General features: G+C 37.1%; 1 protein-coding gene across 2 annotated transcripts in view; it reads right to left on the minus strand.

The window, feature by feature from the left end:
- Window positions 1–664: 664 nt before the first annotated feature.
- Window positions 665–27,984, minus strand: part of AGPS (alkylglycerone phosphate synthase) — a 50,428-nt gene continuing 23,108 nt past the window's right edge. The window contains exons 8-20 of one of the 2 annotated variants that reach the window (XM_066553144.1): window positions 27,772–27,852; window positions 26,564–26,689; window positions 24,426–24,534; window positions 23,876–24,003; window positions 21,207–21,258; window positions 18,927–19,003; window positions 17,646–17,758; window positions 16,022–16,091; window positions 14,979–15,040; window positions 13,127–13,216; window positions 12,653–12,752; window positions 10,918–10,975; window positions 665–3,985 (exon numbers count right to left, since the gene is read on the minus strand). In XM_066553144.1, the coding sequence (XP_066409241.1) occupies window positions 3,867–3,985; window positions 10,918–10,975; window positions 12,653–12,752; window positions 13,127–13,216; window positions 14,979–15,040; window positions 16,022–16,091; window positions 17,646–17,758; window positions 18,927–19,003; window positions 21,207–21,258; window positions 23,876–24,003; window positions 24,426–24,534; window positions 26,564–26,689; window positions 27,772–27,852 (1,185 nt within the window). In that variant the 3' untranslated portion in view covers window positions 665–3,866. Of the gene's footprint in view, window positions 3,989–10,917; window positions 10,976–12,652; window positions 12,753–13,126; window positions 13,217–14,978; window positions 15,041–16,021; window positions 16,092–17,645; window positions 17,759–18,926; window positions 19,004–21,206; window positions 21,259–23,875; window positions 24,004–24,425; window positions 24,535–26,563; window positions 26,690–27,771; window positions 27,853–27,984 lie in introns of both variants that reach the window. The other variant, XM_066553143.1, reaches the window with a different exon arrangement.

Genomic DNA, 27,984 nt, shown 5'->3' on the forward strand with positions numbered 1-27,984 from the left:
ACACTTTGACTTTTGCAGGTCTTGTGCGACGTGTTAAGACTGAATAACAGTGCTAACACAAGACAATGCAACATTTCTTAAAAGCAGCATGTGATTTCAGCAAGTTTGGTTTAAAAGGCACAAAATCTTTATAGCAATGATGCAGGTAACTGAGAAATATTGCTTCTGCCCACATGTGATGCATTGCTGCATGCAGAACTTTAACAGATTCAGGACCTGTAACAAGGAGGTTACATGAGAGATGAGCACAGCAGCAGGAAATGATTTACCTATTGCAACAGCTCAATACAACAGGGCTTTGAAATATGGGGAAGATAAGTAAGACAAGGTCTGCTTCTGTATTATATTGGAAGAGCTTTCAAATAGCAGCTGAACATGGTCCCCATCCTGCCCCGACCAAAGAGGTGAAATTCTGACCCAAATAGCCTGGTGTTGTTTTGCCCTTCCTTCCCTGAAATTCTGTCTTTCCTGTTGTGCTTTACATGAGACACAAAAACACAGCTCCTATTATCATAGATTTATAAATTCAGTCTTTTCTCTCCCAGCACGTGCCAAAGCTTTCCTAATAGTTTTCCTTAGGTAAGAGTTCATCACCAAATTAAAATGAAGTAATATGACAAGTTAGTAGAATATATTTGTTTAGTTTCATCACAAAAAACACATACTGGTTTAGGCTGATTTTATTAATAATATAAGGTTCTGTAATCTCTTAACATTACAACTGAAGCTTTACAGTTAATCTCACACTAAAATGACAAACACTGTTTGGCTTTATTTTCAGAAAATTAAATTACAACCTTGATAAACATACATTTCCAAGACAGAGAAGCAATGTGTTTTCTGGATTTCAGTGCTAATGTATCCCTGCCTTTGAAATTGGTTTCAGTTAATTAACATTGCTACGGAAGAACTATTTGGCCTGGCCTCTGTTCACAGCTGTAAGGCAAAGATGACATCTCTAACTTAACCATTGTAATGTAAGTCAAATCAAGACATGTTTTTCTTTGACTGTAAGATTTAGAGCCTGGATCAGCTTTTAACAGATTTGCTTCTTTTCCCTCCAAACTTTTATAAAGGTCTCTCTAATGTAAACATATTTTACAGTCAAGCCACAGTCACTCCCTGTACCTTTCCTCATTCAAAGGGAGCAGAAACTGTGTAATTGGAAGTTATTACAAGCTTAATTAAAACTGCTTGTAACTTATGTATGGCCAGAATACTCAAGCAAATGCAAAAGTTTTGTTATGCACCAGCACTTCTAATCTGCATGGATCAAACTCCATCTCTGAACAGGCTGCAGCTACAAGAAGTGAAGTCTGTAGAAAGAAAGTAGAGCATACAGAAGGAAGAGTGGTGGAAGACCACAGTATTAGAGACAGTAAGATTTCCTTTAAATGGTGAATGATCTCTATCTAGGTCTTCTGAACTTGCATTACATTTTTTTCTATTTTCATTAGCAATGTGAAATTAAAGACAGTAATACATATGTTTCAACTGCAGTTTCAACTAAGCTCTGACCGGTTCATAAGATAATATTTAGGAAGACAGCAATATTCATTACATTTAGTGTTAATTTCTTCCTCAGACATATATCCAGTGACGGTGATTTGGGACCCTTGAAGCCTGTTATTTCACCTTCCCATAAGACAACTGACATACAGTAAAAATCTTTACTGCATTTTAAATCACTTCAGAAGTCAGTGGCTATGTAAAGGCTAGAGAGTGTAAGGTGTTTTTACCTTTTACCTGTATTCTTACAATACAAAAAAGGATGAGGAAACCATAGTCAGAAAATTAAAAAATGAGACAGATGTTGCAGAGCTGTGTTGTACTGTAGTCAAAATCTTAAGAGATCAGTATTACTAAGCTATAACTACTTGTTCTACTCTGTGCTGTCATTCTGCATAAAAGCTTCACATGCTTTCCTTCAAAATTAATTCTTCATAGTTACACAAACTTTCATTGAGGCACATAAACACCCTTCATATTTACCAGCTCCTAGAAAAGTCTCCACTGGGGAGTGGCACAAGTCATGAGCAAGAGGCCGGCCGTGGCCAGGGAGTCCCCACGAGCAGAGCAGCTGAGGTGAGGCAGTCCCTGCACAGCCCTGCACAGAGCCACTCCCCCAGACACCTCTGTGCACTTAAGGAACACTTAACCACAGTGCAAAGGCTCAGTTTCCCACAACAGACTACCCCCACTGTTTTGGTTACTGCTGAAATACCAACCCCGGGGACAAGGAAAAATGATATATTTTTATACTGAAATGTTGTGAAATAAAGACCATTCAAAATAATTCCAGCTGCATTAACAATATCACATGAACATTCGGTCTTATGACCAGCAGATCATAAAAGAGTTTTCTTCAATTACCTTGACAGCATGCAGTTTAAAGTTATGGTCTGAGTGTCCATGTTTTTCAATTTGAACTGTAGCATTGAAATTAATCTTAGAACAAGTTCAGAGTTGTCTGATATGCAGTATCTTTTCAAGCATTTTATATTTTTTTGGTATATTACTAAAACTGAAAGTTAATTAGAGCGTATTCTAAAATAGTTTAAAAACAAAAATGCAATTTATAATTTCCTCCTCATTAAGGGCACTACCAATACAAAAGGTGTCCAAACTGACACTACAGAGCTGTGAAGCAGTTGACTAGAGACAGAGTCCTCAAAGGATAGTCTGTATTTTTTCTATCTTATGCATATACATTAATTATCAAAAAGTTGGATAATTTGCTTTAAGAAAGAACCCACCTTAAAAATGGATCATGAGTATTGACAAATATTTTGTTTATTTTACTGATTACGATTCAAGTTTCAATGTAAAAATGCTTACTCTCACATGATACTGATCAAGAAAATATTTCATTTTCATAAAGTTCCATGGATAGTTAAAATAGTGGCTACTTGTGAAGTAAATAAATGATTCATAAAGGCCATAGGAAACTGTACAAAACTTAAATGGGAAATCTCACTTCCAGGATGACAGTAGGTTGTCCATTTAAGTGTTTTATTAAACTGTTGTGACTGTTTCAAAAGACAGTGCTGGGCAGTTTCATCTGAGTAACTGAAAAAGATATTTTGCATCTGTGCAAAACAAACAACGGGAACAAAACCCATACACACTAGGACTGAAGTACAGATGAACACAAAATTTTGTTACAAACCTGTTTTCAACATACAGTGAGAAATGTCCATTGTACAAAACTTAGTGACTGACCTACAATTAATTTAAGATTATCCCAGCAATGCAAATACAACTCAGAACAGCTCAATTGTGTAAGATTTTCCAGTAGTATTACAGTGAGAGACTACTGAATTTTTAGTAGTTTGACTTACACTGTCTCTTTTGATGAAAGCCTATATTTATAGTATAAGTATTTGCTGGTTACAAGTCTATTACATACTTAATGCAGTACAGGGAGGTACTCCTTGGTGTTCTCTCATCTGTCTCAGCAGCTTTCCTTTAGCAAGAGGCTGGGCTGTGCAGCTGCATCTGTAGAAAACACTGTTGTCAGTCTTTGTCCTCCTGGCAGGGGATGCTTTAAGTAAGAAACATCTGGCAGTATCCAGCACTGAAAATACTGTCAGCTGTGCTGCCTAGCCCAACTTGGAAACCCAGATTTGCATTTCCTGGTTAGTACTTTGTGCCCAGTAGGTTGGAACATTGTTAAGTAAAAGTCCATAAACATTAACAGTGATGTTTACACTTTATTGGGGGAAGGGAGTAGCAAAAATCAATGTAAGTTACTAGTTTTGAAAGTTTAGTCTATGTTATATTTGATTACTGGGATATCAATACAATGAAAGTGGAGGAATTTCAACAGTAATTTTTAATTTTTAGTACATCATTTGTGCAGGGCTTTATAAAAGATTTTTGTTTCCAAAGATGTTATTGGGGTCCACATATTCTTTAACAGATCTCAGCATTCCCATGCCAACATCAGAGATGCTCTCCTTCATCCAGCGCTTCCGCAATTTGCCTACTGGAAAAACAAAAACAAAGTGTTTCAATATACGGCAGGATTCTAGGAGCCAATCAATCTTGTGACCATGAATGAATAAACACTGTGTGATAAATGCTTTTATTCAAAAATGAGAAATGTTTTGCTTTATTTGATTTATTGAGCCCACCAGACTATCAAGCTCATTAAGCTCAGCATACTCCCAGAGGAAGACTGTGTTCCACACTGTCTACTTTCTTTAGAAACTATGAAATTTAGATGAAGCTTAGGCTGAAATCACATGTTCTATTAAGACAAGGAATCAGTAGTAAGTTTTAAAAAGCCACAAACTAATTTTAAGTTATAAACTGTAGAGGAGATTACTAAAAAAGCAGAACCCCATATTTTTTGATTACTTTAAAGTGAAAACATAACTCGATAATCAAGCTTAAAGCAGTATTGGTTTAAATAGCAAAAAATGTTTATATGAAGAAGGCTTAATATTTAATTTAAAAACTTCTATGCTGGCTGGTAATTGCTCAATACCACTACACAAGAGCTTTGTTTCGCATGTAAAAATGGCTATTCACAAAATACAGCAAATACAAACAAAGCTGAAACAATCTTTTAAGAACTCATTTTACTACATTCTCACAATAGTCCTGTTAAATGGCCAAGTGTTCACATGCTAATTAACCAAATCATCAACTCTGATTAACAGATCATTCAAAACTGAGGACATTTTTTTCATTAAACACGCTTTAGCATTAAACTTGCCAGCCTGAAACACAAGCCATTTGTTAGTATCAAAAGACATAGTAAAGGTTTGAGAAACAGAAGCTTTAAGAGTATCTGAAGCTAAATTCAAGCTATCTTTTGTGCCCTGTTTCATGGTAACCATCAAACTGTCATCAGAATAATAAATTACTGGGACACCTCTGGAGAACAGAGTATATTTATACCTTTAGGAATACAAGCCAGTCACAATGCCAACAGAAAAAGCAAATAATGTGAGACAGAATGAAACCTGCAGTTTGCTAGAAAATGACTATTAGCAGCACGTGTGTCAAGATCAAAGATCACAACTAAAGGACAAAAAGAATGTCATGTGGTACAAACCCTGGCTGTATTTTGCAGCCCCAGCTCAAGAAACAATCTCCATCTGTGAATATACTGTCACTACAATGTGACTGTCTGAGCACACTGACGTGGTCAAATTCAATCTGTTAAAACTTTAATACTGCTACAAAACACCTGAATTGTGGATGTGGCTTGACCATCCCCTTAAGTCACTCACACTGGCTCTTACCCAAGCAGCTGAAGAACAGTCATTACTATTCTCAACTGTTATCTGTAATATAGTTTCAGTGAATGTGTTCTGTGGTTATGGATGTAATTGTCCTGAAAAGACTGCAAACAACTGCTCCAACAAGATGGAGCACATTAGAATCACAGCAGGATGCCCAACAGCTAGCATGCCTGCCTCTTTTACACCTCCAGTAATAATGCAATTCCACAAGGAACTGAACTACTGTCTGAACAGCACCAAACAGTCGTTGCATATTTAATGAAGTCGCTCACCAAGTGCTGGAAAACAGAAGGTGCTTGGAGTGCATCATTAGTTCTGTCAAAGTGATAATTTACACATCTATCTTGTCAAATTTTCTATGGTTTATACTTTCGCAATAATAAATCTAACATACATCTGATTAGTGAACTGGAAACAAAAAAAGCTGTACTACAGTTACCAGCAGTCCTTCACAAACATGCTCAACAAAAAGATTTTAACCCCTTGGTAACAGCGATGTTGATCCCCTGCTCCTACTGTTCATGCCAATAAAACATCCGTGGAATTTTCAACTACTCAAGTTTCACATTAGAGTTAAAAAGCCTTGAAGCACTCTCTCCTAATTCTAAGCTGGTCCATCAGATAAAATGGAAAACAGACCAAGAGAAGGAAAGGCTCTGTGAAAATGAGAGCAGCACTTCAAAAGGTCTATATAAAGTTTCACTTCAGGTTAGTGCTGTGCTATGCATTTTCTGGTGCTTCTCCTCCACAGCACAAGCCAAATGGCTTCACGGATGAGAAAAGGAAAAGAGGAAGAAAATGCCATAATAGTTAAAGATGTTAGTGTGAACATAAAAATAATTCTAAGTGACAAAGTTGCCTACCTCCACTCTAAGCCTAGCTAAAGAACAGCTTTGTGCTCAAGGAAGCCTCAACTTCCCACCAACAAGATCTCAGTTGGGCCTGATCTTACCACAGACTACAGAAAACCAACTTCCCATTTCTAGCCTAAAGGAAGTAGACTTTTCAGTTTTAGCTCTATGTTTATGTGTTTGTAGTAGCTTAGCACAGCAAGTTACTACTTGTGCACTCAGCCATACACACCATCACATGCACAATCCTTGTGCCCCAACTGGAAACAAACACAGCCCGTCCTTTTTGCATCTTCTCCCTCTGAAGACACTTAATCTTGCATCTGTAAAGAAGATGGAGCCAGGCTCTGCTTGGTGGTGCCAAGCAGAAGTCCAAGAGGCAACAGGCACAAGAAATTCCATCTAAGCATAAGGAATAATTTATTTACTGTTCAGGTGCCCAAGCACTGGAACAGATTGCACAGAGAGGGAGTGGAGGTATTCAAGAACCTTCTGGATGCCACCCTGTGTAATAGTGCTCTAGGATGGCCCTGTCTGAGCAGGGAAATTGGATGAAAATGACCCATTGTGGGCCCTTGCAACCTCACCCATTCTGTGATCCAAGATGAGGTACAAGACAATCTGTCTTCAAGTTTCACAGATGGCAAGTGGCCTGTTCCTGAAGTGTGCTGAGCAGTCTAATAGTGCCTTAAAACATTCACTGCTAGGAAGCCAGAAACCTCCAATCTGAACCCCAGCCTATTACACTGAGTACAAGCCCCACAGCATAGCAGGGAGCCTACTTCTCACAAGGTACTTCAGATCAGAAAGCCAAGGAGCTTGTTCAGTAGCAACTCCAAAGACAGTCCAGCACCAACTTTATTTTAGCTTTTTATCTATCATTCTAGTCCACATATGAAAGAGAAATATGTGAACTCGCTAAGTAACTTTTCCTCAGCTTTGATACTGCTCCATGTTGGTTTCATTGGAAAAGTTCATCTTTCCATTGTCCTTTTTCACTTGCACATCTCTGAAAATGCATCTGGATGGCTACAAATGGAGTGAGCAAACAGCAGGCAGCAATTGGTATTCTCAATTTTGGAATATGAAGTACCAGGGAACACATGAACAGTTCTGTAAGAAAAGTTTTCATGTAGTTGATTGATTTCAGGAATTACTCTACACCCATGCAGAACAGATTTATAGCACTGTGTGGTCCCAGTGGAAATAGGTTCTGATGGCACTGCACATGGCTCTGGACTTCCTCTGCTCCAGCCCTTTCAACTCGAAGAGTCGGTTCCTGCATAACAACAGCTTTGCAACAGGAGCAGCAGTGACAGGTCCTAAGAAGGATGAGGCTCATGCAGCTGCTGCTCTTCCTGAAGCTAGCTGTCCCTCCAGAAAGCAGCTCTCTGCCCTTACAGTCTGCTTAACGTGCTATTACTCTTCCAGGGAGAACTCTGTAATACTGAGAAAGGTCAGTGCATTAATGTAAAACATGGCAGCACTGGAGGATATTGGACCAGTGTACACCAAGTCTACTGCATAATTAACACCGCACCAGCATAACACTTTGCATATTTTCACTTGGTATCTTAACAGCTGAAATAATACTTTCAAGTTTGCTGGTGATGAATCAGGAGGTCCTTTCCTTTTTTAATTTTTTTTTTTGAAAAGGCACTGAAGATGACTATTCTATTAAGACTTCCAACAGACCAAGGAGGAAAATACAACTGTGTTATTGTATTATTTCACATGAGGTTACTCCATGTCTAACAAATGTATCAGTTTCAACTCATTCTAATGAGTAGAACAAGCTCTAGTATGCTTAACCTAAGGGAAGATTTTTTTTTCCCCTGTGTAAAAGAGAAAAGAACGTGTTTGTGCTCAACTCCCCCTCATAAAAGAACTTTATAATTTCAGATTCTGTAGTTTGTCTGAGTTAATTATTGCAGTGTATAAGCCACAGCCTCTTAATGCCAAAGAATTGCAATGTCAAATATGTAATTGAATGCAAACAAGGTGTAAGGTTTGTTTTTCCCTTTGTTTTGTTTTAGGGGTTTTGCTTTTGTTTTTAGTGTTGTGGGATTTTCTTATTTTTTGTTTTCCTACATAAACTGCCATTGATACTATAGCTAAACCTATGCAGCACAGGCTACATGGTTAACCTTTATTCTAATCAGCTGTCTAGGAAGTAGAAGAAAATTAGTTCTATTATGTTAAGTGGCTAAATGGGGCTATTTTCCTCAACCCCACAATTTGATAATTGTCTCCTGAAGCAACCAGTTGTAGTTAAAACAGTGCCTCAAAGGGAAGCAATGTATCATTACTTTTTACACTGCTTAGTTTTACGTGGGTCCTTAGCTTGGTAATATGAAAGGGATCAGGTACAAACCCAACCTTCTCCCTTTCTGATGGTGTACCCCAAAGGGGCTATAGTTGTATTTATACACCAGTCATACCTAACGGTGCCTCCTCAGCACATTATTTCATGTGTACAAAAAAAGGCATGTTTGATAAAAGAATTCAAGTGTGACACATCATATGGGTGTTTTAAGGGCTTGCCAAAAATGATTAGAATAATTATTTATTTGAACTTGAACTTGTATCTACAAGAAATTGTCACTCCTAATGCTGCTTTTTAAATGCTAAGTTTCTGAACACTATCTATGGCTCTCTAGCAAACTTGCAAGACTCTCAAATCTAAATCTAAATCCCAGTGCCCAGAAAGAAGGATCAAAGCTGTGCAATGTCCCTTTCTGAGCATAGGACACAGTCAAGACAGGGTGACAGCTATAATGGGGGGTGGGGGAAGGAAGATTTATCCACAGTAAAGTCCTTCTGAAGCTACTCTTCAGAAAGTTAAGTTATTTCAGTTCTCACTGTGCACCTACCTGCAGTTGGTACTTCCCCAGATGTAAAGTAATTTATACATTTACACAATTCAAACTGTCATACATGACCATTTCTTCACTCAAGGAGTGTATGAACATTGACTTAAGCAGGCTTTGTATTTCCTATAGCCTCAAGTCCCAGACTACATCTGTTTTCTTTGATACACAAACCCAGAGTTAAAATAGCTCCATTTATCACAGTGTGATTGTAGGCAGACAAATCAGCCTGTCTGTTTCCAGATAGTGAAAACAGCTGTTATTAATCACAATTACAAGACAAACACCAAAGGAAATTGCACCAGTACTTTCTTTTACCCTACACAATAGACCAGTCAGTGCTAAGAGTTATAAGGCTTGAAGGTCAGTATATAAAACTGACAATATTAGACTAATTTTCAGCACCACATCTAAGCACTGGAAAAAAATTAATCTTGAATATTAAACACAATGAACTGCCAGACAAAACCACTCAAAGTGGAAAATATATATCAGTATCAGAGGCAGTCATGCATACAACAGGAGCTTACAAAGTCAAACAGAAATCCAGTTTTCATAGCTGTGGAGTCACAAGGTTCAAGCATGCAAGGGTTTGAAAATGCTATATAATTTTTTTTTTTCTTGTTTAACACATGTGGTAAAAGCAAGGTTTTACATGGTGAGGGCAAATACATCCAAATGTGTGACAAGTTCCAGCTGCATGTGAGTTGGATGGAATGCTAGTCACAGTAAAACAGAGTGCCACGGCAGGGAAGGCATGAGAGTACATCAAGGGGGTAATCCCACATGCAGTGTGTGAGAACTGACAGGTCCAACTACACCACCATGTTAAAGATTTAATCAAGGACTGTAAGAGCATATCAAACACAAACTACTGAAACCTTTTCACTCATGTTATTACCTATACATCCCTCAATATCCTGATACTGCTAAAGCAGAGTCCATTTCAGTTTCCATCACAAAACAAGATGCCTGAAAACAGCCCTAGTTAAAAGTTTAAGTTCCCTTCAAGATTAGAAAGTAACTGACATGTTTTAAAGCACAGCTTCTGCCCTTTAATTTTTTGCCCCACACAGAGCTTTTAGAATTACTAAAAAATTAGTAGAATTATTTAGAATTAATAAAAAATTCGCAATTTTTTTCTCTAGTTTTAAACCACTACACTTCTTTGCTCTTTTATCTGTGACAGGGCAATGCCCCAAGAGAGCAGAGAGAAGAAATATATGAAAATAATAATTTTCAAGAAGGTAGCTGCACAAATCACACTGACATCACAAGTCTTCCTGACATCCAAGGTTATTATATAGAATGCATACAATCAAATTAGATTACCCATGTATGTGGGAAAAGCATATATAAAGCATCAGGTATAGGAAGTATTGCTTATACATGACATTGGTTCTTAATATTAAAGCATAAAATATCTTGTGGAGATGCTAGTAACACAGGACAAGCAATCTCCAAACTCCAAGAGAGGAAACTAGGCAACTAGAACTTATCAGATAGCAGGCCAGTAAAGTCAACACTTACATAACATCAATTGTGCAACAAATGGTAGATTGCAACATAGTCCAGTTCAAAGTCACTGGCTGTTTTATTCATACACTTGGTCTAAGTGCTCTGGAATTTGGGCAAACAGCATTCACAAAGCCACAAGGGACACAAAACTGTTAAAACTTTGAAAATCACATTTGAAGTTTTAGTAACTGAATATATATCTACAGAACAATCAGTAAAACTTGTTTAAGACAACCTGATCAAACTGGAAAAAGAGTGAGAAGTTTCTAGATAAAATGCCAGGAGATCTTCCTCCCTCAGCCCTCCCCCAGTAATTTCAGTTAATGCCATGAAATATTTTTCAGAATTCTACTACAAACTATTTTATGTACTCATGAATACTTAGCAGTATCAAAGAGACTAACTTTAGACTGAGAACATTACCTCCATGGTGATGTGAAAGACTTCCTCCATTGGCAAGTATTTCTTCTCTAGCAGCCCTCTAAATTTGAAAGAGATGGTATTTATTCAACAGCAATTGCACAAGACTTTTGGATTTCATGAAATGCTTGCTATTGCACTCATACACACAGGTATATGAAAAGTTTCTGAAGTCATTAGGGTGCATTATATAGGTAAACATTATAGTTCAAGCCTGCAGATAAAGGTAAGAGTCTTCTAAATAAACATCAAAACCATGATATTTCAAATGGCATCTCTTGTAACAAATGTACTACTCAAGAATAGAGTATTCTGGATCCCTTTCCCGTTGCCAAAACTTAAATATCCAGTGACTGGGATGCTCATTTGGAAGATGATTAAGTATCAAAAAAGAAGTCTGAAAACAGGCTCGTCAGAGCAAGTCAAGATTCTTATTCAGATCAGAGTTCAACCCAGATTTCCAATATCCTGGTTGAGGCAGCGAGGTACTTTACAACAGACAACCTTTTCCTGGGTGCAGTTTGTGGCAGAAAACAGAATTTAGTTTTTTATGTTGAGAATGTTCACGTTGTAGAATCTTCCCATTCACTTCTGAATAATTAGAGAGCTTAGAAGGTGTAAACAATGAAAGCTTTTCTAAGCCCAAGCACTACATGTTTTCTTTTCTAAGAGTGTCCTCTTTTAAGAATAATATATATAGCTGCAGCTGGGCAGTTAAGAGAGTTTTTTTCAGTCTGCAATACAGTACATATACTTGGTCAGCAAACTCACTTTGCTAGGTCAAATTTAGTTACTACAATGGAAAATGTGCATTCATGTCATCAGACAAACCAATTCCAATAAAAGAAATATCTAGGTACAGGTAAGTTTCATTAAATAAATACTCAAGTATTACATTCTTCAGTGCCCTATATGCAACAGCATGGAAGCCTCTGAACTTGTAGATAAAACTTTGCATCCACTTGCCAAATTCAAGAGAAATTTCTAAAGAATAAGCATGAAAAGAATGATATCCCAGTTTTAAAAACTATTTCTCTACAGTCCTATTAGCAATTTTCTGGTGCTGAAGTTTGAGCTAGGAACCAGAATGTAGGACAAAAAGCAGTTTGGCTATAGTCCTTCTAAGAATTGCATCTTGAAGGTATTTGTTTCATCTAACTAGGCATGTTCAGTGTTTCATCAGCCAAGTGTTACAGCAGAAGTATTGCAGAGCTGCTTGGCCAATGCTGAAGCAGATTACAACTGGTCTAACAGACTGGACTTAGAGCAATGCTTATCTCAGCCTAACAGAAAAGGCATGAGACAGTACCATTCCTTATTCTCTACATGCAGCACTACTAATAAGGTATGATCTTGTCAGTTTTACCATGCATTTTACAGACTGAGTATTAAGCAGAAGAAGTAGTTTTGTAAATAATGGAACTAAGGAAGACTAGTTTCCCATGGATTTGGGGTTTAAGGTTTGAAGCTCCTGTCATTCAAGAAACTCCAGGTCAAGCTCTTCTATACTTCAGTCAAAACTATTCATGTACTGATATCTAAAATGGTCACCTGGTAGCCTTTTCTCTATTTGATGAACTATTAACATGTACCTCTTATTACCGATAATGATCAAAGCTTTACAAACAGGCTTTTGAGATCTTTCCTGCAGAATTCAGTAAGCTTGGCCAATAGGTTCAGAACAAAATACAAGTCATCAGCTTTTCCCCCCTTTAACTATTGTTTCTTTATACATTACCTCAATTTGCTCATAGACATGAATAGGATCACTAATTCCTCTGTAGTTAAAGGCAAAGTAGAAGTAGACACATGCACCTGCATCGTAAGTCTGTGTCACCCTGTTGAAGAGAACTACATTACAAACAAAGCTTTATGATATTAAGCCAACCACTATTTGCCAGCATAAAATTCCTAAGATTACTTCCTATCTTATTCAAAGGGACAGCATCTTTTTTAAAAATTTCTTCATCCTTTTTCCTCCTAATCCACGAGTGACTCAATGCTATGACTTCAAAAGTTGAAGCCTCTAAGTCATTACAATTGACTCTTGTCAATTGTAAGAAGTGCTTAGGCTTGAACTCTCAACTCTTCCATGTAATCCACTCGCACGTTCAAGAGGAAGGTTAAGGCTACTAGTATTTGTAATATCATCACCAGATCTCTTGCTGAACAAAGATTCAAGAAAAATTATTTCTGTTATTGCATGGCTTACCTACAGGTGGAAAGAGGAGCAAACTGAACACCCTTTTCTTTGCATTCTCGTACTATCCTTTCCTTTACATTTCTACAAAGGTCCAAAACCCTGTAACAGGAAACACATTAATAGATAAAATTTCAATATTTGATTTTACACAGCTTCTAAAAAAAGAACTTCACAATCTTTTAAAAAAGCATAATCTAATACAGCATAAGAGTGCCTTCTAAAATCACTGTTAACTAGCTTAGCCTTTGTTCTAAGAATAGTTCTCATCAAGACTCCACTGCTTTTTCTGCACTTCTGTATAGCAAGTTTACTCTGAGACAGAGAACTTAAAAGCTCTTTTTCATAAGGAAGAGGTATCAACAGTATTTAAAAAAATAAGGAGATTACCTACTTCTGTATGTCTCTACTTTCTTAACAAAATAGCCTCAAAGTTTTGGAAAAGTAGTTAACAAATTCAGAAGAAATCCTGAGAACTCAAAGGTCTGGCAAACTGTACTAACACCATACCTTTGTGTTGCTGCAAGGCCAAACCTGCAGATCCCTCAGCTGGGCATTACTCTGCCAACCTGAAACACTATAATTCTAATGTGGCAATGAGCTATTAGACCTTGTTGGAAGCCATACTTGTTCTGCCTTTTTTTTTAGGTTCTTCTAGAACAGATCCAGGTGCAAACAAATTGGTAGAGCAAAAGAAATCACTGTTTTCCAAATTACCATTTCTTCAGTTACACATTCTCCCACAAAGGCCTGCAGAGCTATAATTCAGATTTTGGTGTTTTACACAGATTTAGAACTACATTAAAGATTCACAGAACACAAGAGAATTTAACCATTTAGTGAATAAGAAAGTCAGCTAAATATTTTTTTCAAGTATCTGCTACCTGTCAAGAACAAGTTAATCAGTTTATGGAAAGTTACATGGTCCTTATAAATCAAAGCAGAAAAAGGTTTTTAAAGCATTTGCTTTGGTGGGGACAACTTAAAATACTTTCTTAAGTAAAAATTCATTGTTGTCTGAAACGAGGGGATGGCAAAAAAATTGGCGACTAAGAAGTTAGCATGCTTCAAAATCTATACAACTAAAAGGAAGAGCACTTTCACTTTAAAATTGTCTCAAATTTCTTCTACACTCTTAGGACATTGTGCCAATTTTCAAACAGGGGCTGAAATTTACAATTGCCACTAAATTCAATAGCAAGGGTATAGGGTTGCCAGCTTAAGTCATCAGGCTTTGCACTGAATGCTGTAAAGCTTTGATTCAAATCACTTTAGATCCTATTTAAGAGATTTCAGCCTTACCAAATGGACCAGAGCATCCAAAATGATTTTGTATATTAAACTCTGTTGTGGTCAAATGTTTCTCAACCATAGCTAATAGATAAAATACCCTTAGGTAAAAGATCTCAATCTTGGGCAAAAGTTACTTTTTCAGTATTTCCCTACATTGCTGGAAAAAGAAAAAAACTTACTTAAATATATTTGATTTTTTTCATCTTAATTACAGACTAATCCCTTTGAAATACACTGCTGATCCCACACATGTGGCTCTCGTCCCCCACTGTAATTACTGTCACCAATGTCCTGCCTCCTAAACAGGGCAATTTCAAATTCTAAATTTGTTACAGTAAGGTAACCTAAGAGGAAATACTACTGAAAGCTTGATACACTGCAGGTACAAAATTCTGGTATGTAATTTATCAGCAACTTTAGCAAGAACACAGAGCTGCAAGACTCGAGGTATGTCAGGCTGCATCCAATACATGTAAGGCCTAAAAGAAGCATCCTCATGAGCAAACATGAGTTAGGAACCATTTGAATGAAATCAAGTTTTAAGAAATTCTGAAAAGTAATCACAGTTTACCTATCCCAAGGAACAGATGTCTCAAATGATTCTCCTATTATGTAATAATCCAGGCCTAGGTCCTAATAAAAAAAGTAAGGAAATTATCAGTAACATTCAGCATCAGCATCTGGGATTCCAGTGTATGCTACACAGTTATCAGGTGAACAACTTTTTAGTTTGCAGAAGAACAGAAATTCTAATTTAGCAAAAACACCCACATGTCCCACTGACGCAAGTTTATTATTAATAGGGAAATAGGGAAGCTCTTAAAGATGACAAACATTTTGATGTCATGGCTACACTGAGATAACTTGTCAGACTGTCAGGACATCTACACTAATCAAATATTTCTATCACTATAGTACCAAGCCAAGAGTTTCACTGTGCTCATCAGTATAATACCTAGTGAAAATATTTTTGTGCAATGTTGTCACTGTCTAGATAGAAAAAAGACAAACATCTTCCCATCTGACACACAGCCTGCTGAAATAAAGGGAGATTCGGTGATTTGTCCCCAACAAATCAAACACTCAGGATGTGCATATTGTTCTGAAAAATAAAAAAATCTCAAACAGTAAGACTAAAATGTGTTAGAACAGCTGCAGCAGTTTAGACTAAAAGTCCTTTATGCTGGAATTCTGATTTAAACCAGTCATAAGCAGATTGCCAAAGAAGAGTAAAAAGACAAGTGAGCACATGAGTATTTCAAGTACACTCCATGCCTCTGATTTCATTCACTCTGTGGATTCTTCAATCTAATCTCCCTACCCTTTATAAGAAGCTATTTTCTTAACAAGAAAATAAATTAATACTATTGTTATTCTTAACAAGAATATAAATTAATGTCTATGGTGTTTTGCAGATGGAATTCCATGAATAATCACTGCTCCGAAATGGAAGAGATACAACCTCTAGGTTGATCCTGGGTTGATACAACCTCTGAGATATCATCCAAGGCAGCCTGCACTCAGATTTCAGAGAAAGCATCTTCAAAGAAACATGTCTATGTTTTGTTACATTAATGAGCAGAAGCTGCAGCAGACAGACAAAAGCTGACCTACCCGAAGGTAAGCGATGACAAATGTCAGCATGTATCCTCTCTGTCCATTATCTTCTCCTGCTGCCAAGCCACTGCAATTTACAAGAATTTAATTAATTTTCCACCAAATTAGTCATCAGTTTCTAAAATATTTATAAAACAACTTTGATTATTAAACATACGTTCAAGTTTAGCTGCCTAAGCTGTGTTAAAGTGGTTGCTAATAGCAAGGTCTCGTCATTAGAAATCAGAAGTTACTTCAGACCAGATCTTTATTCATTCCTCTTTTCATTCCATAACCTGGAGATGAACTTCACAAAATATTTGACAAAATCTTAGAAAACAAAACTCACAAAAGAGTGGAGAAACACAAGTAGACACAATATATTCTGGATATTCATTTACAGGAACATGGGTAATTACATTTCTAAGCAGGTTGAATTTGTGTACTTTTATGTGTACAACTCATGAGACCCCAAGACTTAAGATCCCCAAAGCATAAGAGATCTGAATGAATTAAAAAAAGACACAGAGTTCATAGCTCTAAAGAAAAAGGAAGCCTTGCTTTCACTAGTCTAGGAGGGATTATTGAAAGCATTTGTTTTTAACTATTGGTTTCTAAGAACAAGAAAGTGCTATGCCTCTGGAATCAGTCTTCCTACAAGCTCCCATAAATCTGAGAGAGAGGTGGGTATGGGTGTGAAATCAGGCACCCTGAAGAAGCATAGAATTGAAGGATTTTATACTAGAAAGCCATTAAATAGTTTAGCATTTTAAAACAGGTTAACCTATTGGAGATTTCACTAACAGCCTTAATAAAGGAGCATAGACAGCACCATCTTCTAATGCCTGTAACACAGACAAGTTTCCCCCTTACCAATACACTACCATCTTGAAATACCAAAATACAAAAGTATTCATAGTTGAAGTAACAGAATGAAAGCATGATAAAAGCACAAAATTCAGAAGTTATAGCCTTAAAATGGATAAAACAGCACTTATATGTATATTTGAATAGCTGAGACTAGTATTAGCAATAACAGTACACTCTTGACAAATCACAGTTTTAATGATAGTTTTAATCAACCACACTTTATCAAGGCAGAAGGAAAGAAACTGCTTGATCATTACTCAGCCTGCCACTTCAATGGGTGTTTTCTGTCCCTTTTTGGGGACAGAAAAGTGGCAGGAAATTTTCTGTCCCCAAAAAGGGACAGAAAATCACTGCACTCTTTCAACTAAACAAGTTTCTTGTATTCATATACTCACATGAATTCTGCAAAAATTTAATATCGCCCTAATGATTTTGTCTCTCTTTCTGTAGTGAAAATATAGAGTCTAGGATTGCAAAACAAGCTGCTTCCATGCCTGTAAGCAATTCCATTTTAATAACATTCATCTTATATTTAGTAAATATTTTTCTTCAATACACAGACAGCTGAAGTTTTTCAGTAAAGTTACCTATTAATTAGTACAAGCCACATGTATCAAAGGGAGCATTCAGTAGCTAATTGGCTGCTGCCACTTCAAACTAGTAAATCGAGAACATATTCATACAGTAACCATTACAAAAATATGGTAGTCTAATTTTTTCCTGGACAGTTCATTCCCAGCTTCACAGTGAAAATGTACTTTGAAAAGCATACCCAAACTTGGTGGCAATATCATAGACTTGCTTCTCATGCTGAAGAACCTTCTCTCTGTCACCCTCAAAGAGCAAAGTAGCTACACACAGTATGTTGGGATCAAATCCTTTAAACTGCAGAGAGAGACAAACTTGCCATTAGTCACAGTCTACATGGCAGAATACAAGGAAGAGGTTTTTACTTTTCAAACACATGGCATGCGCCCTGGTCAGGAAGTATTGCTGTAATTAAGAGGAATGATAGAGGAAAAAGTCTTTCAAAATTTACTCCCAAAACACTTAAGTTTTTCCTTGACAGGACAGGTCAATGGAAATAACAGAAATTGTGTGTCACCTCTTTCCTCCTGTTAAAAAGCAGGATAAGCATAACAGCTGTCTACCCATGCTGTAGGAAAAAAAAAAGGTCTTAAATGCTTTGAGCAATAGAGACATTTATATTTAATCAACTCTTCCTGTGTTAAACAGCTAAAAAAGCAGGAAGAAAACTATGACCATCATGAATGTGGAGGGAAGGAAAAACTTCTGGGCTATCTCTAAACAGAGTATGTATTCCCTAACAAAAGAAGCTCCAGACACATATTATTTCCCACTTCAATAATCCAAGAAAAAACAGCAGAATCAACACTGGTCACTGTCTTCCAGAAGTATGCCCACTCTTGGAAGATAATGAAATTTTTCTACATTTGAATACCCATATTTGCAGTAACTCTCTAGTTAGGTAATTTGGAGGGAAAAAAGTCAATAATAAGATAACATATTTAACACAAAAGCCTAGGTGATATCATTTTAGCACCAAATCATTGTAGGTTAAAAAGGAATGAATTCCAGAAAGACAAAAAACTAATTTGTGGGGGAAAATCTGCCTAATATCTTGAGGATCTTCCAAAATTCTAGCTCACTCTAATAACAAGGTAGATCATGCCTTGGAAAAAATCTAGGAGGATGAAAATATAGTATCAGTATTCACTGATCCATCAGTATTCACTGATTATCACTAGTCTGCCAGCTGGGTAAACTGGTTCCAGTCTTCCCCTGTCACCAAGTTACTGTTAGACATGGCACATTAATCTCTTATACAGGTATGACCAGTAACAACAGCCCTCTTGGAATAACTCCTCAAACACAATCTCATTTGAATTCAACCACCTTTAGAACCCCAAGTTCTTACACTGTATTATCAGTTACACTAAACTCAGCTGCATTAGAAGCAGTTTACCAAAAAATCTTGAATTTTATGAACAGCATGCAAAATTCAAACCAATATTAAAAACCCCAAAATTACCTTCGTGATGTAGAACTTTTTCAGTCCATCCAAAAACGATGTAAAAATGGAAGCAACTTGTGGTTTAAGAGCATGACCTTTGGCAAAAAGCAGAAAAAGGCACATTAAGGGAAACAGTGCTCTTAACATTCTTACTTAAAGGGGCAAATAAAAAATAGCTTGGTAGTCAAAATAACTAGAATTGCTCAGAGCACTTTGATTATCAAAATTAAAGAGAATTTGCTCTACTCATTTAGAACATGATATAGGAAAAAGTTTCATTAATTTTTTGGAGACATATTTACACCTGTGCACAAATATTTGACACTTTAATTAAGGCTGCCCTAGTTTAGATCTCACAAGCCTATGGCATGTGGAAAAATTTTAAGAGAGTGCTTCATTAGTTTTTACACCACAAAACTAAGCAAAAATCAGTCACTTTTCTTTTCAAGTTACACCAAAACCACTGAAACAAACAGCCAAAAATGGTGAAAGTTAGGAGTTAAGAATTTTTTCTTTAACAGTTATATCACTTGTGTGAAGTTTTCTACATAAAGCTAGTTATTGCTTCCTTAATGACAAACGGGGAACTAAAATTACCAGGATATATAAATGGTGTCTTGGAGCCTGTTAAATTAACATTTCTGCCTCAGGACTGGGTTTAATTGAGATGAAAGTCTTTTACTGTTTGTTCCATTGTTTTCAGTCACAAACAACTTCTGAACTCTCATTACTGCTTCATTTTAGCAGCCTGGCATCTGGCCTACATGCTGTGAGCCCAATTCATAAAAAGTTATGCACCATTTACATGATACTCTCTTCTAAAATACTTCACAAAGCATTTCCTCCTCAATAACACATGAACTTCAACAACTACGTGCTCTCTTTCTTCCTCTTAAGCAAAGAGGAAGTCTCTCTCCAAATACAAACCCCAAGGAGGACATCTACAAGCACACTTCAGTAAGCACAGAAAAAGCGTGGATTTATTAAACCACAGTCTAAAAAACTACTTAACAATGATTACAAGAAAAATTAATATTGACACACCTGAAACTATGTTCACAGCTTGCAATTGGTCAAATTGTGCTTCCCAAAGAAAAAGAAATGCACCTGCTTCTGTTGGACATGTCAGAGCAGAATAGTGTAGCACAAAATGAGCAAAGCAAGCAGCAAGGCTTGCTGAGCTTCTCAGCTCTTCCAAATCACAATTTCCTTGATTTGAAAAATGAAGTTCAGCTTTTTCAACACCACTACATTAATGCCATTTGAAGCTGAGATTTATCACTGAGGCTTCTGTGCAAAAGAAGTTTCAAGAATTCTGATTTGCTGAAGTATCATAGTAGAGGTTTTCAAGGTCAGTCACACTTTCCATTTTCATCTTCTGGGTACAATCAAAATAGCATGGTCTCAGCAAGTTCTGCAAGGTATTAGCTTTTGGGTCATGGAACTTTAGAGTCTCCAGAATCAGAGTGTCTTGAGTTAGAACATATCTTCTACCAAATCCACTAGAATTTAAAATGACAGCTTTCCCTTAGAATTGCTGAGATATTATTGTTCTGCATATTTGACATTGTCCTATTTAGGTGTTTGAACTAGTTGAAATTTTATGAAATCTTTTGTCTTCAGGAATCTTCTGGTAGCTTCATTGACTTTCAATACCTAAAGCCTAACAGCTGAGATGTACTTGCACACACTTACAGCACTTACAACACTTTATCTTTTTTTGAAAACAGACAGATCACTTTGGACAAATATGTCATTACCTCTGTCCCAATCAAATATTATATCAGAATATTTTTTAAAAACCTAAGAATTCTAAGGAATCTGTGAGATGCTTTTATGAAATTTAAAGGAAACAACCCACTTACCTTGAAAATAAGGTGCTGGCATCCTGGTTTTTTTATCATATCCAACTTCTCATTAATACTCTTAGGAAGAAAATGTTTCAAGTACTGTATTTTAAAACTAGAATCTCTACTCCTTTACAGCAAAATAGAGGAAGTGATTCCAGACTTTCAATCTCACCAATAGACTAAATGTCAAGAAAGGAACCAGCAGAAAACCCATCTCATTTATAGGCAGAGCATGGCTCTTTACTGACTCAAGTAGTGCATAGTGTTTCCTCAGAGACAAAGACAGGCTTCTGTTTCCCAAACTCACACTATGGCACTATCTGGAGTTTGAACTCTGCGTTCACTGCCCTCTGTCCAGATTTGAGCAAAAGAATTACTACCCAAAACAGACTTGAACTACTAAAAAGCCCTTGGAAACATGATACTCCGTGATGATCCACATACTTACCAAACTGAAACTGTGCATTGTCGACAAGGCGAATTGATGCAGGAGCACATCTCTTGGAGGCAAAGTCAGGGGAGTAAGAGGAAGGAAGAATAAAAAGATTACATATATAGTTGGTTTTAAAAGTCATTACAATTAAATTTTCATTACAAAATAGCATATAAGAAAGCACACTTTGATACCAGAGACCTCTGGCCATCACCATCATTGAAACAGGGTGACTATAAACTTGTTTTCACTGGAATAGCAACATCTACTAGGTATAGTAGATGGTCTAGATATAATGCATGGAGAATTTTCAGTTTAACCTCAAGCCAACACAGGAATAGTCCAAAAACATTGATCTTCACATTTTGATTCTTTTTCTTAATTGGCATATGCACTAAAGATAGTACACTTGTTTAGCACATCAAGCTTATGTTTCTGTGTAATCAGAGACACATACATAAAAAAAACCATTGAAAAAGTTTAATTGTTGAAGGTCATCTTGGCATGCAGCTGAGCACTACACAGCTGCTCACTCAGCCCCTTCCCCAGTGGGATGGAGAAGGAAAATCAGAGGGCAAAAGCTGAAAAACCCATGGGTTGAGATGAAGACAGCTTGGTAAGCAAAATGGGGGAAAACCCCCACAAAACACAATGCAAAAAGCAATCAATTACCATCAGCTGACCAATATGCAGCCAGTCTTCAAGCAATGGCAACCCCTATGAAACACCCCCCTCTATTTCATTTATGATCACGATGCTATATGGTATCTGCCTTTAGTCAGTTTGGATCAGTTGTCCCAGCTGTGTACCCTCCCAGCCTCTTATCTGCTCCAACACACTTGGTGGTGGGAAGAGAGGGAGAAACAGAAAAAGACTTGACACTGTGTACACATTGTTTAGCAATAACTAAAACACTGGTGTGTTAACACTCTTTTGGTTACAAATACAAAAGCTAACACCACACATGCTACTATGAAAAAAGCTGATCCTGGCTGGACCTGGTACATTCATGCTCTGCTGTCAGACTGCAACCAAAATCTGTACTTGGGTCTAATCTAGATTCTGCACTATACAGGAATCTGAAAAACTGTAAGAACAGCTACATTCACTTAGGTAAGTTTCTGGTCATGTATATGCCTACATTGTATACTCACTGAGGGCCATGTCCAGTCATACTTAAACGTATGGCCAGAGGAATATGACAAAAGTCTGAATTTTAGGCTAGTCATCATCTAATCACATGGATATGGAATGTACTTTTCTTTCACTCCATTTGACATGTTCACTCCTCACAATATCATTAATATGTATTTGGTCACACAAGAGGAAGAAAGAACATAAAGAGCTAAGGGAGCTCACCAGGCAGGTCGACAGAAGGCTGTGGGAGTGGTTTTAAATGAGACCAACCCATCCACACCCTACAGGCTGATTATCCTTACATTAAAGTGGTCTGATACATAAAGGAGCTTTTCAGAGAGCAGTCATTTTAATTACTACTCAGATTGATGTGAGGGGCAACAGAAGACAATAAGTAGTTCAGGCTCAAGTAAGCAGAGAAACAGCAGCAGCAGCAACAGAAGCTTAGAAATGGAGCAACATTAAGTGGCAAATAGTGCCTCTTTTTTTCCCTCTAACTAAAACCACAGACAGGGAAAACACATGAGTTCCTTAACTGGTTTTAAATGTTGATCAGCCACATGATTAAGCATTCCCAAAAAGTCTGCTGAGGTACCTTTAAAAGGAAGGACAAGCACTAGCAGTAGAAGCACGACAGAAAAACTGGCAAGTGCTGCTGACTAGCATATACATGTCATTCACATACCAGTTTGAACATCTGGCTTGGAACATTAAGCCATTAATTTAGACCAATCACTGGAAAAAATGTAAAGCTGTGTTTAGTTTGGCATTAATTAAAACAATTCTGAAATTATTTCCCCAATTCAGGGTGCATTCTACCATTCATATATAATTTGGTATAATTTTGCACAGAGCAGAGGAAAGTTAGTCAGTGGAGAAAGAGGCTAGCCAGACTAAGATTTGTTTGGATGCATAGCCTTGAGGAAAAGTACTACAGAACTTTGGTATATAAGTACTTCACTACCTGAAACCATCTGCCTGCACTATTCTCTATTTAAATACCACAGTGTAAGCACAATTCCACTTGGTAATATCCATCTCACCTGCCCATGTCACTGTGCTCCAGGCAGTGATTTCTTAACACAGGCCATATCCTTCAAGTGCATTCCTTTTGTTCCTTTACCACTTCAAAGCCATGAATTCAACTGCCTTTTATATATATGCTGCAAGTCAGTTTCTTTAAACACTGGTCCCTTTTACATAGTCCCAGTTAATCTGAGGGTAAAGTTCTCAGCGGAAGGAGATACAAAGCTGAATTTTTCAGGCTGCAATATGAAATAACTCCCACTGAAACAAGCCATTAAAAGTCTTGTCCATGTTTTGGCTCAGAATACCAAGCAAAGTCATAACATGCTCAGTCCTCAACTGAGTAATTTCCAAAATCTTCATGGACCATATCCTGCATTTCATGGACCATACACGTTTACGAGATTCCTACCTCAAACTCCTGGTTATCATCAAGAGCCAGAAATACTGAAGCATCAATACACCCCTACTGCTAGAATCCATGAGTCCTTGAGAGAAGTCAACAGCCAGCTTTTCTTTACCTGCTTTGCCACTTCCCTCAAGCAGGCCACCCCTCGCTCAAAGTTGGGAAAGACCACAGAGCCGTACTTCTGGTACTCAGGGACCGGGCGAATCTTTATCGTAACTTCAGTAACCACTCCAAGGGTTCCTTCAGGAGAGGGGAAAAACTGAGCAAAGTGTTCCAAGATGGACTGCTTGCAAGCTACCCAACTTAACATGTACCAGAATGTTGTAAGTTAACATAAATCAGAAATCCCCAAAATTCAGTTTGCAGTAACAAGTGATTTATTCCTTACTTTTTACATGGTCAATTCTCACAAAATATTCTTTAAATTGTGCTCTTTGTTACTAGACTTGTAGGCTGACTCCACAGGTCCATTTAAAGCAGTGTTAAAAGCTGCACCTTCTCAGTCCTAATTAAGGTCTCCATGTTTTATTCTAACACAAGAAATTCATGCCTGCACAATGCCACCCATCAACACTGGAAGCCACAGCATTAAAGATGCTCAAATAATCAAGCATTACTGAAGCTGAATTAAGATGCAGTATGTGAAATTACTCTGTTTTTACCTTCAGATCCCATAATGAAGTGATGGATATCAGGTCCTGTTGACATGCGAGGTACTTGACAGTTTTTTTCTACTATTCCTCTAGGAGTTACCATTTTTATATGAATCACCTGTTTAAACAAAGTGCAATGACTATCAATACTAGCATTAAGCACAGATTTTACTATATTTATTTTCCACAAAACATATTGAGTTTGATACAGTTTGGCTTTATAGGTTTTAGACATTCTGTAGGCAACCCCAAGAACCTGAGAACTGTTACCAACCATTATTTTGACACAGCATGGTTTCCCCACACAACAGATAATTTCCATTCTATGAAAAATCATATCAACTGGTGGCTACATCCAGGCAATACCAGTTAAAACTGTTTTGCTCCTCAGTGTAGAACTTCACAGATAGAACTTTATATACACCAGTATTTTAATCATAATATACATTGTACTACAGAGGGAAAAAGTGAGGGTTTAAACTTTGCTTAAGTTTTGCTTTAGAACTGCTGTTTGATGAAGCTACTATAATTCAGTCATTGATTGCTACAGAAATATTTCACTTAGGAGGAAAGACGGAAGTAGTGAAATACTTTGTGAAATAGATTATCAATATAAAAGCTGCCATAAGACTGACACATGTGCAGGGCTAGGAAGTTGTTTTTTAAAAAGTATTTTTCAATGTTATTGTTTCTAGCTTCATTCAGGCCCATGCAATAGAGCCCACATGTGGGTTTTCTTAATCCTCTGTTCAATTCAATCCTCTATTTTACACCAAGGAAGGGTAGAGTTTCAGCTTTGCTTTAGTGATGCCTTTAAATGAAGCAAAATTACTGAATTTCAGCTAATGGCTTTACAACTTTCAAGCACAGGTAGTTAAGTAATTTTTACTCTATGCAATTTATGAACCATTGATTCTGCAGTAAGTGGATTTTAGGCAGCTTATATAACACACTGTTTCAAGATATAAAGCTCCTCAAAAGGTAAACACTTCCTTGAAACAGTCTCACTGTGCTATTTTGAAACTCATATGTGTTCAAGTGTTCTGAATCAATTTTCGCTCCTATTTCCTCCTAATGAAAATTTCAGAAGCTGTTTTAGCCTAAAGTGATGCTTCCATAATAGAGAAGCCTTCTGCTTCACACCTCCCAGAACAAGCAAAACTGTACCACTCAGGCAGCAGGGGCATGATGACACTTTGTAAGTGCTATGAGTTTTACTTCAGCCAGGGCTACTGAATAAAAACCGAGTCATTCCTGCCAGCCTCAGTCGCTGACAGTGAAGTGTCACATCTGTGCACAGAACAAATATGTCTAAACTAGGAACTGATGAAAAAGCCTAGGGTAACATGGATACATTACCTAGAGTGTGCTGCAGGAAAGAAAAAAATTCACACATGGAAGGGTTAAACAAATTATGAGAGAAAGCTGGAAGTTTGAAGCAAGAAGGCAGGCAAAGTCTGAGCAGTGATGATTTATCTTCAATACATTCAATGCACTTGTTGTTACAGAAAACGTAGACTTTAAAATCAGAAAGTATGCTTAAAAGTCAAAAAATTATCTGAGTTAATATAAAGCTGAACCACTTTAATGACTAAAACAAATTCAAGAGTAGAACACTGCCATTCCCAGTGCACTGCTTCTTTCCTCTGGGTTCCTACAGACCATGTGGTGGCACTAGATCTCACCACTGTGCACCCACATGCTCAATTAGATCAGCCTACTGATTTAAAAAATACTGCTAGCCACGGGCATGTAGGAAGGTGGGGAGCTTGCTTGCTGTCAAACAGCTCAGCTAGACATCTTCAGGTACACACAACAGGTAGGAGAGACTATGGGACTTCTCCAAGTTTGATAGGGTTATTACACTGGATGAATAGAGAGTCCAAAAGAGTAGAAGACAGCACCAGAGTCAAGACAGAGTAACAATTCCTTAAGCTAGTCAGTGAGTGCTCAAATGAGAATTACTTCTATGTCAGTGATAAGGATTACTAGTACTAATACCAAAAACAAGGAAACAAGCATGTCAGTCAAGATTTGATGCCAAAACTGTATAACAAAAAGAAACACTATTTACCCTCCCAGTGTGAGTCATTATAAAAGTTAAATATCTGAGAAGAAAAATTATAACAAGTATTAAAACTATTTACCAGATCTTCAATGTTTCCATAGATGTTTTTTTTCATGCCTGATGCTCGTGTTGCTACCCAGCCTCCTAGTGAACTGAATTCCATGGAGTCTGGTTCATGGCCTGTACAGAAGCCACTTTCAGCAAGCTAAAGAAAGAAAAGAAAAAATACATCCTACAGATCCTGCCTGAACTTAGTACTCCAAATTCAATATTCTATACTTGGTTGGGTTGTTTTTGTTTTTTTTTTTTTAATATAAGTATCCTTACCACACACCCATTTATGAAACTGTTATCTTGGATATGTACATGACATGCAAGTTGATTCTGCTTCTACTGTGCATACCCGTGCTACATATCACCCTGTGATACTCCTCCCCTGTATTTTAAAACTGAGAAGTCTATTGTTCAAAACAAGGTGAAAATTCATATACATCTGCAAAAAAAAGTTATAACTTAAGTAACTGCCAACTTTGCACAAACCCTGCCAATAAATAAGGCACTTAATCTCTTGTTCTTTCTATCCTAACATGATATGCAGCAGGTCTGCAGAAAATTTGAGCAAATTACCTGTACTTAATTCTCTCAAGGAGAGATGTGTTTTAATATACAGCCATCTGGTTGGGCTTCCTGTATGCAACATTGTCAACTATTTGTGATGCAGATCATGCATTCCTGTACATTAAGTAGTCACTTGTTACTCATTTTTCTGCATTAACTTGGCCTTGCCATCTGCACAGCACCTGAGGTTGACAGGATGCCCTCAGAATTACAACACCAAAGCTATCAAACAGCAAGAATTAAAGGCCAAGCAGTCTCACATTAAGTGATAACTGCATTAGTGCATTTGAGATAATCAATTTGCACTGACCAACTGATAACAATCATGTTGAACAGCTGTATTTAAGTATACCATGTAACATGGGTCATTAACTATGTTCTGTTGTACACAGTGGTTCTAACTTAAAGGCTGAAAGTGACTTCTACATCCTGTTTACAGCAATTCATTTAGCTCATGGTTTTCTCTATACCACAGGAACTTGTGGCTTTGTATGTTTACTGGTCATATACTAAGAAGGGTGGGTTCATAACCATTGCATATAATTCTTACCAGCTGCATGAAAACACACAAGAATTAAGCTAGAATTCAATGATTTGGACAAGGTATGAACAATACCCAAGAAAAATATATTAAAAAAAAATACTAGAAACTTAACCAGAGAAAAATACCTGTTTTTCCAGATCTTGTCCAACAATGCCAGCTTCTACACAAGCTGTTAAGTTTTTTTCATCTATCCAGAGAATCCGATTCTGTTGAAAAGCCAATTAAAACTAAGAATGAGTGTTTAAGATTTCTGTTTACTTCCTTCCCTAATGCTATAGGATCAACATACTTAGTCATACAATTTACTATTAATACCACTCCAGTCACTATACCAGTGG

Source organism: Molothrus aeneus, chromosome 7, assembly GCF_037042795.1.
Source record: "Molothrus aeneus isolate 106 chromosome 7, BPBGC_Maene_1.0, whole genome shotgun sequence".
Lineage (NCBI taxonomy): Eukaryota > Metazoa > Chordata > Aves > Passeriformes > Icteridae > Molothrus > Molothrus aeneus.